Source organism: Triticum dicoccoides, chromosome 7A, assembly GCF_002162155.2.
Source record: "Triticum dicoccoides isolate Atlit2015 ecotype Zavitan chromosome 7A, WEW_v2.0, whole genome shotgun sequence".
Taxonomy (NCBI): domain Eukaryota; kingdom Viridiplantae; phylum Streptophyta; class Magnoliopsida; order Poales; family Poaceae; genus Triticum; species Triticum dicoccoides.
This window is the reverse complement of record NC_041392.1, coordinates 666,246,131-666,258,397: the sequence shown is the minus strand read 5'-3', so window position 1 is coordinate 666,258,397 and position 12,267 is coordinate 666,246,131. Positions and strand designations below refer to the sequence as shown.

The 12,267-nt window shown below is 46.7% G+C and overlaps 1 protein-coding gene across 1 annotated transcript; it reads left to right on the top strand.

Annotated features, from left to right (window-relative positions):
- Nucleotides 1-4,874: 4,874 nt before the first annotated feature.
- LOC119329687 (zinc finger CCCH domain-containing protein 45-like) lies at nucleotides 4,875-9,837 on the top strand. Its single transcript, XM_037602757.1, has 7 exons — nucleotides 4,875-5,239; nucleotides 5,874-6,284; nucleotides 7,054-7,216; nucleotides 7,355-7,465; nucleotides 7,677-7,745; nucleotides 7,847-7,933; nucleotides 8,747-9,837. Exons 1-7 carry the CDS (start codon nucleotides 4,893-4,895, stop codon nucleotides 9,509-9,511), a joined length of 1,953 nt encoding a protein of 650 aa, XP_037458654.1. The 5' UTR covers nucleotides 4,875-4,892; the 3' UTR covers nucleotides 9,512-9,837.
- The last annotated feature ends 2,430 nt before the right edge of the window (nucleotides 9,838-12,267 follow it).

The following is a 12,267-nucleotide window of genomic DNA, read 5'->3' as shown; positions in this document are numbered from 1 at the left end:
GGAAGGAAAGAAGCCCAGAAGACTTGGAGTGCATGTCAGGGGATCTGCGAGGAGGTCACGAGGCAGGGGGGCGCGCCCACCCCCCTAGGCGTACCCTCCACCCTCGTGAGCCCCTCGTGGCCCCCCTAACGTACTTCTTCCACCTATATATCTCCATATACCCTAAAAACATCCGTGAGCACAATAGATCAGGAGTTCCGCTGCCAGAAGCCCCCGTAGCCACCGAAAACCAATCTAGACCCGTTCCGGCACCCTGTCGGAGGGGGCAATCCCTCTTCGGTGGCCATCTTCATCATCTCGGTGCTCTCCATGACGAAGAGGGAGTAGTTCTCCCTCGGGGCTGAGGGTATGTACCAGTAGCTATGTGTTTGCTCTCTCTCTCTCTCTCTCTCTCGTGTTCTTGATTTGGCACGATCTTGATGTATCGCGAGCTTTGCTATTATAGTTGGATCTTATGTTTCTCCTCCCCCTCTTCTCTCTTGTAATGAATTGAGTTTCCCCTTTGAAGTAATTTTATCGGATTGAGTCTTTAAAGATTTGAGAACACTTGATGTATGTCCTGCCGTGCATATCTGTGGTGACAATGGGATATCACGTGATTCACTTGATGTATGTTTTGGTGATCAACTTACGGGTTCCGCCCATGAACCTATGCATAGGGGTTGGCACATGTTTTCGTCGTGATTCTCCGGTAGAAACTTTGGGGCACTCTTTGAGGTTCTATGTGTTGGTTGAATAGATGAATCTGAGATTGTGTGACGCATATCATATAATCATACCCACGGATACTTGAGGTGACATTGGAGTATCTAGGTGACATTAGGGTTTTGGTTGATTTGTGTCTTAAGGTGTTATTCTAGTACGAACTCTATGGCTGTTTGTGACACTTATAGTAATAGCCCAAACGGATTGATTGGAAAGAATAACTTTGAGGTGGTTTCGTACCCTACCATAATCTCTTCGTTCGCTCTCTGCTATTAGTGACTTTGGAGTGACTCTTTGTTGCATGTTGAGGGATAGTTATGTGATCCAATTATGATATTATTATTGTTGAGGGAACTTACACTAGCGAAAGTATGAACCCTAGGCTTTATCATTGCAATACCATTTACGCTCACTTTTATCACTTGCTACCTTGCTGTTTTTATTATTTCAGATTACAAATACCTTTATCTACTATCAATATACCACTTGTTTCACCATCTCTTCGCCGAACTAGTGCACCTATACAATTTACCATTGTATTGGGTGTGTTGGGGACACAAGAGACTCTTTGTTATTTGGTTGCAGGGTTGCTTGAGAGAGACCATCTTCATCCTATGCCTCCTACGGATTGATAAACCGTAGGTCATCCATTTAAGGGAAATTTGCTACTGTCCTACAAACCTCTGCACTTGGAGGCCCAACAACATCTACAAGAAGAAGGTTGTGTAGTAGACATCATACCGCATCACCATGACTTGCACCAACACCACCATCTCCTTGGTCTCATCGTGGATCAGCAGCGGCGATCACTGGGATCATGTCGCAAATCCTCGCAAAAAACACGAGAATGAAACGATTTGAACAATATCGGTAAACTCGTGCTTGCGTAGCGCACGAGCATCCACCACCCCTACTCGTCGCGTTGAAGAGGACGAGGCGGAGCGCCTCCCGGCGGAGGAAGAGCTCGTCATCGTCGAAGGTAACGAGACAGGCGCATTCGAAGTCCGACGCGTAAGTCACGCGCCACCGGACGTTGTTCGCCATCCTTCAGGTGATAAGCAAGCTGCCTCAACGATCGATCTGCTAACAATCGGCTTCGCCACGCCACCTATGTCGAAAACGATAGCCTTTCATAAGATCACATACATTTAATAATTGTCCCAACACATAGGTTTTCTTGAACAATGTGTTTGAGCTTGTCTTTCATAAGATCCCTTATTTCTCGAATGCTTGCGGCCATATAAACGGCCGAACGGATCTTTCTCGAGCTTTTTGACCTTTTCTTCTCTACATAAAGATGTTGTGCTCCTCATCCACGGCAGGGGCTCTTTCTCTGCTCCCTCCGCTACTATAGGGTCGGAGAGAAGAGATGTTGCAAGCGTATTATGGGGCTGTTTGGTTTTAGGACTAGCATTGACATACTTTGTCACACATTTTTGCCAAACTTGACTAAGATTAGTTCATCAAAATGAGAGCCACAAGTTGGCAAGCCAGGGAATCTTGCCGCACTTTTTATGTATATGCCATGTGGATTCAAGTATGGCTTGCCTGAGGTGTGGCTTGAACCAAACACTCACCTAAGTTGGTCAAACTTGTCTAACTTTAGGTATGATAATTTTTGGCAAAGTTAGTCACAAACCAAACAGCCCCTATGTATGAATAATAAGACACTGCGTGCAGGAGTTTGAAGTCGTGCTGATGGAAGATTCATATTATCATTTTAAAATAATCTCTACTTCTAATGGAGCAGTTGGTAGTCTCGCTTCCAGGTTTTTTTTCGTCCCACCACTTTCGTCTGGTTTTTTCCGTAGGTTAACCGTCATAGATTTTTTTCGATGATGGTTTCTTATTCACCGGTTTATTTACCCCTCAGCTCTTTACTTGCAAATCAGGACTTTCCAAACGTGCACGCAATCACGGATCTAAATTTACTAACTTATCCAAATCAACCGATACCTTCCATTATTGCAAATTTCTTTAGGAAACAAATAATAGATTTTAAGGAAACAAATAAAAGATTTTAAAGACACATCATACTTTACTAATAATCACTAAAAATCAAATCTAAATTAATTAACCTTACCTTAAATCACTCAATCACTTTAATTAGAAAACATTTTCTTTCCTAACTGCACCTCGCTTAGTGTGCACATAACAATCCGAAGTAATTAGAGTCACATGATTGAATCCATTTATTTAGAGCGACATGATTGCGTTCCGGGATGGAGGCCATGATTTCGTCGAGGTCGTTGCTGCCTCCTACACTCAGGGTGTGTCGCCGAGATCGAGGCGAGCATGAGGAGTTGTGGCCACCGCCATGGTCACCTCATCGCAGGGGATGGAGCACGCCGTCCGCCTACAGCTTGTGGAGATCAGCACTTTCCAAACGTGCACGCAATCACGGATTTAAATTTACTAACTTATCCAAATCAACCGATATCTTCCATTATTGCAAATTTCTTTAGGAAACAAATAATATATTTTAAGGAAACAAACAAAAGATTTTAAAGACGCATCGTACTTTACTAACAATCACTAAAAATCAAATCTAAATTAATTAACCTTACCTTAAATCACTCAATCACTTTAATTAGAGAACATTTTCTTTCCTAACTGCACCCCGCTTAGTGTGCACATAACAATCCGAAGTAATTAGAGTCGCATGATTGAATCCATTTATTTAGAGCGACATGATTGCGTTCCGAGATGGAGGCCATGATTTCGTCGAGGTCGTTGCTGCCTCCTACACTCAAGGTGTGTCGCCAAGATCGATGCGAGCATGAGGAGCTGTGGCCACCGCCATGGTCACCCCATCGCAGGGGATGGAGCACGCCGTCGGCCTACAGCTTGTGGAGATCACTGTTGCTCTTCAGGTCGCGTGGTGACCGGATCTTGCCGATGTGTCCCTCCCCGACGACCTCCTCTTCGCCCGGTTGGCCGGCATGGATCTCGCCACTACTGCCCTCAACTTCTCTGCCTTGAGCTCGACGGTCAGCCACCATGGACCCCCCAGCTGGAGGGTCACGTGAACCAGCCGTCCTCCCATGCTGCAGCGGCGAGAAGGTGACATGGCTCTCCGTACACGAAGAGTGGAGTGTGGAGTTCGGTCAAGTACTTATATACTTGGCCTCTACTGCTGATCCATGTACATGGAGAAGAACAGACAACCGCTCATTCATGCTTCGTTCCACTCCTTTGCGCTACATTACTGGAGGTGACATTTTTCTATCTCTCTATGTTGTAACAAGCCTGTTGCCTGCATAGTTAATGGATTTTTTATTTAAATTTATCGCTGCTTAGTGCTTTGTTGCAATTGTTCACGCAAGATTCTTATATATAATCTGAGCGTATGTAGGCATACTTAGCTTTGCTATTCCATTTTTTTTGGCGCATAGAAATAAGAGTATTGTCCAGGTTAGGTATTCAATTGAGTATGGTATTTGGATTGCTATCAGAATGTCTTTTCTATGCATGTGATTTCTCACATCTGGTTATAATATTTGTGAAGACATGCATTGCACGTGCACTTGGAAGCGGGCCCGTGGCCCGCGCTGGACGGCGCCGACGCCGACCCGAGCCACCTCGTCCGCGTATTCTTGGAGCTATGGCTGGTCGATTTAAATGAAATTAATTCCCTCAGTTCTGGTGGCAAATATAATACACATAATCCATATTGTTATGCACTAGCGTGTATGTGTGAAATAGATGGATTATGGTCCCGTACCCAATAAAATGGATATGTGTGTGTGTTAGAGAGAGAGGGAGAGGGGGATAGAGAGTGAGGAAGACGGAGGGAGAGTGTGTGTCTGTGTGTGTGAGGATTTGATGGTAAAAAAGGTCGTCAATGTCGTAATATTGAACTCTTAAAGTTAATGTGGCCCCGTTGCAACGCACGGGCGTTCTTCTAGTTAATGATAGGGATACACATGTTGATCCAAAATATTTTTCGACCAACATTAGGTACGGACCTAATACTTTAGGTGAAAAAAATCATCCGACCAACGCCTACCACGCCTTAAAAATACGCCTTTTTTTTCTATTGATGATTGAAAACAGAGATCACGGATATGAAAGATCGGACGGCTGAGAAGAAACCGAGTCAAATACTCCTGCTGCCAAACTTTGAAACCCTTCTCTAGTCGAAAGAGAGGAAAAAATAGATTGCCAAACCCTAGCTTCAGCTCCTCATGGACGACGGCGACGGCGGTCTCAGCTTCGATTTCGAGGGCGGCCTCGACACGGGCCCAGCGGCGGGCGGGCTAGCGCTGTCCTCGGCCGACGCCGGCGCGACCGGCGGCGGCGGCGGCGGAGATGGGGGCGGGCACGGGCGAGGCCGCGGGCGCGGCAGCTACAGGCAGACGGTGTGCCGGCACTGGCTGCGCGGGCTGTGCATGAAGGGCGAGGCGTGCGGGTTCCTCCACCAGTTCGACAAGGCCCGCATGCCCGTGTGCCGCTTCTTCCGCGACTACGGCGAGTGCCGCGAGCCGGATTGCGCCTACAAGCACTCCTACGACGACGTCAAGGAGTGCAACATGTGAGATCCCCAATTCGCTCTGCACCCCCAAAGCTATTGTTTTTTCTAATTTGGTCGGGAAGTAGTTAATTTTTGTCACTCTGATGGGTTCGTTCTAGCTCTTGGAGATGTATGGCTGACCAATTTTGGTCGAATTTGGCGATTAGGATTTGTTAACCTGGCAAGCTACCTACTAGGGTGTTCAATTCATTGGTTGATTGGGGAATTTAGGCTTAGAGATTGCTGTGACCAAAATCCATGGATCGGTCTTCAATTGTTATCCTGTAGTTCAATTCAATATGAGGAAATTTAGTGTATAGAATGTGGTTTTGATTGCTGCTGATTGAACCTACTGATAATATATATCGAAACACATTGTACATGAAGTTGGTTGCAACAGAGAGTGACCATAGTATGACTTGTAGACCATGGTTGATGCAAGATGCTAGTTCAAATGTACTGTGACACTAATGAGCTGTTTTGTGTAGTCATATACTCCCTCCGTCCCATAATATAAGAACGTTTTTAACACTACACTAGTAGCAAAAACGTTCTTATATTGTGGGACGGAGGGAGTATATTGTTAAAATGCGAAAAACGGTTCATTATAGGCATTCACCCAATCTGACATTGCGTATCTCATGGTGGTTCGCAGGTATAAGATGGGATTTTGCCCTAATGGCCCAAATTGCCGATACAAGCATGTCAAGTTACCTGGACCACCACCTCCTGTCGAGGAAGTTCTCGCGAAGATTTTGCAGATGCGGTCTTCCAATTTCAACAAGTTTAATCAGCACAGGAACAATAATTATAATCAGCAGGGAGACAGGCCTCGACCTCCACCTGGTTCAGGCTTACCTAACCAAAATTCGACAGACAATGCTTCAACAATGCAACCAGCTGCTGGGCAACAAGCTCAAACAATGAATCAACAGCCCCAACAGAAGCAGCAGCAGGTGCAGCAGCAGCAGAAGCCAAATACAAACGACCAGGTTCAAGGTGTTCCAAATGGCTCCTCTAATCAACCCACCAGACTTGCAACACCCCTCCCGCAAGGGTCGTCTAGGTGTGTGTGGAGTTTCTAGTCAATCTTGTAAAGCTTTTAGCATACTCTGTGAAAACAATATACATAGTTTCAGCTCCCATAGCATATATATCATAAAATACAAACATTATGTTATATGTTCTGACATTTGATAACAAAGTGTACATAGTAAGGAGCATACCTCTGCAGTTCCTGGAGGGGGTAGTGCGCACATATATATAACTCAATTATGTATCTCTTTGAGTCATTCGAATACTTTCTATGAACTCCTTGTAGTTTCTCGCTGACTACATTATTTATGTATTTGTTCTAAAAGAATACTGTATGTATGTGTTTCAGTTTTTATCATCTCTAGGTGATGTGCTCTAATACTTAAGCAGCCAAGATTTCACACGATTATGTGATATTATAGTTGCAAAACCATACAGAACAATTGACATAAGTAAATCTAAATGCGCATCAATTGTTGTATTTGGGGTTATTGTGCTTCATGAATACAGTACTACAGGTTGACCTTCTACTATTGATGTTGTGCTTCATAGTCATTTTTCAATTGTTGATTGATACATATCTTATTCTTATGGATAAATTATTCCAGTACTTGTTATCTGATCTATTGTTATGGTTAAGGGATACCGGATAATCTTGCACCCATAGTTCATAACTCCATCACCCAGAACACAGTGTTTCCTCTGTTAGAAGTTCTCTTTGTTGTTTCGTAGTATAAGGTGTCTTCTGATACTATAACAGTTCTCTAATTAGTCTCGGGTTTGTAAACTTGAAAAATCAGGTACTTCATTGTTAAGAGTTGCAATCGGGAGAACCTGGAAATATCAGTTCAGCAGGGAATCTGGGCTACTCAAAGGAGTAATGAGGCTAAACTAAATGAAGCTTTTGAATCCATGGACAATGTTATTTTAATATTCTCAATCAATAGAACACGTAATTTCCAGGTAAGACTGAGGTTTCATCTTTGCTATTTTTCTTGACTGACATTTTTTTCAAACTCATTGTTGAGAGTTGAGAATACTATTTCGAGGCCATTCAGTAAGAGATGCATATTTAGCTCTAATACTGTTACGTTTTTCAAGGGTTGTGCAAAGATGACTTCTAGGATTGGTGGCTACATTGGTGGCGGAAACTGGAAATCTGCTAATGGAACAGCACATTATGGTCGGAACTTCTCACTACAGTGGCTTAAGGTACATGTTTTCTTATACATTCTGTGTTGGTGTTGGCTATCACCTTTTTTTGCCGCTTGGTCCTCTCCAGGACCTTACTAGAGCTGACAAGCGCAATATATAGTTGATAGTTTGTACCATGTCACGTGGAAATATTTTGCCTTAATTTGGGTCCAGCCTGTCTTCCTACCATCTTGGTATGTGTATATTTACAACAGTTTTTGCACTGCAGCTTTGCGAATTGTCGTTTCAGAAAACTCATCATCTTCGCAACCCATACAATGACAATCTCCCTGTCAAGGTACTATTTCAGAGCATCACCTTGTCCCAAATGTGTGTTTGCCTGGGCTGTTTGATATCTCCTACATTCCTACTTATTTAATTCACCTTTGACTTTTGCAGATCAGTCGAGATTGCCAGGAATTAGAACCTTTCATTGGTGAGCAATTGGCTTCTCTGCTTTATCTGGAGCCAGATAGTGAACTTACGGTATGCAACATATTTCTTGCCTATTACCATGTTGCTCGATATTGCCATTGGCTTGTTTCTTATTGGTGGGCATGTCAGCTTGAGCCGTCACAAGTATGAATGTACCATTGTGGGGATACTAACGGATTTGCTTTGAGCTAGTATTCCTGCTCACTAAACGTGATTTAAACTGCAGAAGAAGTAGCATCACACCACCATGTTTCTTACTGCAGAAGAATTTACATGTATAGCTTAACCATTTTCATTCAGCACTTGGAGACAGACTGGTGTTCTTTTAGTTACCAGTTAAATCATGATGGGTAACCAATAGCCACATGTTAGAATCTGTACAAGTGCACATATAAGATTTAAGGTGTCAGGATGTGGAGTATATTACCAACATTTATAATATTTTGTTACAAAGTCAGTAAGTACTAGGGATACATATCATTGATGAAAGGTCATAATAGATTTGCAGTTTTAAAATTGACTGAAAATTAATAGCGGCATATTGTAATATTGTACACACATGATAAAATTGGAGTTTGTGTATGGTTGCACACATGATGACCTCTTGTAGAAGCAACAGGGTGCAGCACCATTATTTTGTGGTGATCGGTACTGTTTTTGCCTGAAGATAGTTTGTGGTACTGGTACATGTGAATAATTGTGTATGATGGTAACTGGCTGGCTCCTTTGCTGAAAGGTCTAACCCACTTGTATTTTCTTGTTTCAACAATTTTTGGCAATCACATGTTGCATATCCCTTTCCTTTTCACTGTTTTGAGGTGATGCCATGTGTACCGTCTGATGCTTGAACATGGGATTTTTCAGGCTATGCTAGTTGCAGCAGAGGCCAAGAGAGAAGAGGAAAAGGCGAAGGGAGTCAGTGCCGACGAAGCAGCTGACAACCAAGATATTGTGCTGTTTGAGGACAATGAAGAAGAGGAGGAAGAGGAAAGTGAGGAGGAAGACGAAAACAATGGCCAAGAATCCCAGGGAAGGGGTCGGGGAAGGGGAATGATGTGGCCGCCTCAGATGCAGATGCCACGTGGACCAATGATGGGACCGCGCGGCTTCCCTCCCAACATGATGGGCGATTTTGGTGGTGGTTTCGGCTTTGGCATGCCCGATCCGTTCGGCATGCCGCGTGGCTTCCCACCATTCGGTGGCCCAAGGTTCCCCGGTGACTTCCCCAGAGGTCCCATGCCTGGCATGGTCTTCCCCGGAAGGCCTCCGCAGCCCGGCGGCATGTTTCCCATGGGCCTCGAGATGATGATGGGCCCCGGCCGAGGGCCGCTCATGGGAATGGGCGGGCCAGGACGGCCGAACCGCCCCATCGGCATGGCCCCCTTCATGCCGCCGCCGCCACCCCGTCCCGTGAAACGGGACCAGAGGAGGCCGGGTGGCGACAACAGGGGTGACAGGTACGAGACAGGGTCTGACCAGGGGAGCAGGGGCCATGACAACAATGCCGGCAACTCCGGAGCAGACGGGAACAGGTCCCAGTCCGGGGACAGGTTTGGCAGGAGCGCCTTCCGGGACGACGACAGCGAGAGCGACGAGGAGGCGGCACCCAGGCGGTCAAGGAAGCGATAGGGCGGCAAACTCGAGTGCTCGAGAAACCAACCTTTGATCCGTGGAGACTGATCATCTTCTCCTCTCCGCCGAGACAAGTTCTGCCGTGAACTGAGAAGCGAGCTCGAACAGGAGCAATAGATGTTGTCTGTTGTTACATATTTGTTTTATACTCAGATTAGAACCGGATGGTGTCGTCGACTCTGGTTGCTGGGTGGTCTGCCCCACCCGTGTTGTGGTCATTGAGTGTTTATACTGATGCGGCAAGACCGTGAGAGATAATTTTGTGACATGTTGAGATTGATCGCTTGATCGGGTTGGTTGATAATATATCCAGTTAGGACTCATATGACAAATGCAGTGTTACTTAAAACATCCTGCCGCGCCGTGTTATAGTCCGTGACTTGGATGATATTGTGACATGGTTAGGCTGGACTATATGGTCTGTCTCTGTCTCTGTCTCTCATGATGTGTGTGCGAGATGGGCCTGATGAGTGAAGTTCAGTTCGTTCTTAATACTACCAGTTTTCTCATTCTGTGCTTGTTACCATCTTTTTACGTGTCTGAGCTTGATGGTTTCTTTAGGAAGTGTAAATGGAGATTGCAAAATGTGCCATTGCCAGCACACATGCGAAGGAAATGTGGCATGGCAGGTTCACGACGGGGACTGGCTGGCCATGGACCTGCACTTACGCTGTTGTGCGTTGTACTTTGACTGGTCCAAGTCAAGCACGCACAAGCACACGCACACCTGAATCTGAACCCGAGCCAGAAAGGAATCTACCTTTAGCGCAAGACAGCTCCCGCTGGCCTGCGCACGCACGCATGGGCGCATACAGCGCAACATGCAGAGGCACGGCACCCACTGACCACCGGCATCACCACGCACGCAGAGGCCAGAGACCGACTGAAGAGATATGTGCCCATACCATACCCTGCATGCATGCAATCTCCTGCCATCTCTCTCTGGCCCTCTCACCTATCAATGTGTACGTGTACGTGTGCTGCATCTCATATAGTACTAGAAGAAACTAAAAGAAAAGACAGCGCATGGAAATGTATGATAAGCGCGGAAATCTTTCTTCCTTCATGGAGCAACAGTTGAACTGCTGGTGCACATGCCTGTTCCCGTATCACACACTGCAGTCCGAATGACCTTTCTCAGGCACTGCCAGGCATGCTCAGCGGAGACGCATGGGTCCAAAGATCTCCAGCCGGCCCCAAGACGCCAGTGGAAGCAGTCGCGCAGTGCTCACAGTGGAGACGCATGCCGTCGAGTTTGGTGGATATGCTAGTGGCAGCCCGGATTGATACGACGGTTGTCGGTGTGCACCTTGGTAGCCGCGTAAGCGCTCGAGTGCCCGGCCGGGTGTGTCATGGGGTGTTGGCCTTCTGACATGTTGTATGTGTTGTGGTGCTTTAGGTCTAGTCTTGTTAGGCGCTGCTAAAGTTTTCGTCCGGTTTTCCTTGATAAACTGAGCAACCCTTTCTCATTTTTTTCTTTTTTAGCACTCGCCTTATGCAGTGCATTCGTCTTCTGGGGGTGTTATTTGTAATACCTCTTTCTGATCGATGAATTTGATAACTCTCTTGCCAACATTTCAAAAAAAAAAAAATGCGCGCCATGCATGCATGGCCGGCAGCATGGGCGCACGATCACAGAATATGCACCGAGGTACGCACACGTCGAAAGGAGAGGCCCGATCGAGAAAAATAAATACAGTAGTAATAAAAGATATCCTGGCTGCTCCCCGCAGGCATGCAGAATGAGAGACGTAAATTAAAGCTCCCCTCCCCCGCCCCGGATTTGGGCATGTGGCCGTTTCCTTGTTCAGTTCGTACGTGATGCGTCGGCTTCGGGGTCGGCCTTTTGTTTCCAAGTGGTCTTTGTAAACCTCTCCGTGTCGGCCTGTATGCAGCTAGCTTTGCTCGCCGCCTGAGGGCCTGCCTCTCTGAATACTACTACATGCATGTCGCCCCGGCTTGCAGTTACCTGCGCCAACGTGTGCTTCCCATACACACCTCACGCATGTAGGAGTACATCCAGAAACGCCGACGCTGCCGCACAGCGCTACCCTTGCTCAGTTTGGAAATTCAGCAAATGCAAGCGCTGCCCTAGCTCTAGGTGTGGCCTCTAGCGTGCAAGCCAACGCCGCTACGGCGTCCACACATACGTGCACATGCATGGCCTCGGCGTACGTACGAAAACGAATGCCATGGTCTGTCCCCCATGCGTGGTCGAGCTAGCGAGCAAGGCCGGTCGGTTGGCCCCGCCTCCCGCGCGCGCATGCTGCAGAGGCCGCAACACGAGGCGATATTTCCATCTGACCGACAGTGACAGGAGGTGAGCTACAGCTATCCTCTCTTGTCTCTCTCTCGCTCTCTCTCTCCTGCACGCGCGCGTGCGCACGAGCGCAAAGATGCCGTCCACGACATGTGCCGTGACAAGGAAGGCGGCAAGGCCGTGGAGCCACGGACGGGAAGAGCATGCATGCATGCAGCGGAAAGAAAGAAAGAAAGAAAATATCGTGTGCACGGCCCGCGTGGTGGAAGCATGCGCGGCTATGTACCGTGCCAGCCATGTGGGTCTCCAAGGTCCAGATGCTACGTACATATCGGCATCACGGAGAAAGACAGGAAGACAGAGGAGGAAACGAGTGAAAGCTCAGTCGCCAGTCGCCAGTCGCCAATTGGATCGGGGAGGGAAATCTTGCTTGCACTGCTGCTTGTGGTTGCGGCCCGTCATTGTTTTCAACTGCCTTTTGACTCGCGCGCGC

Coding starts and splice junctions, on each gene's coding strand:
- LOC119329687 (XM_037602757.1), top strand. CDS start 4,893: ATGGACGACGGCGACGGCGGTCTCAGCTTCGATTTCGAGGGCGGCCTC. Junction 7,217..7,354: donor ATAGAACACGTAATTTCCAG/GTAAGACTGAGG, acceptor ACGTTTTTCAAG/GGTTGTGCAAAGATGACTTC. Junction 7,746..7,846: donor ATGACAATCTCCCTGTCAAG/GTACTATTTCAG, acceptor TGACTTTTGCAG/ATCAGTCGAGATTGCCAGGA.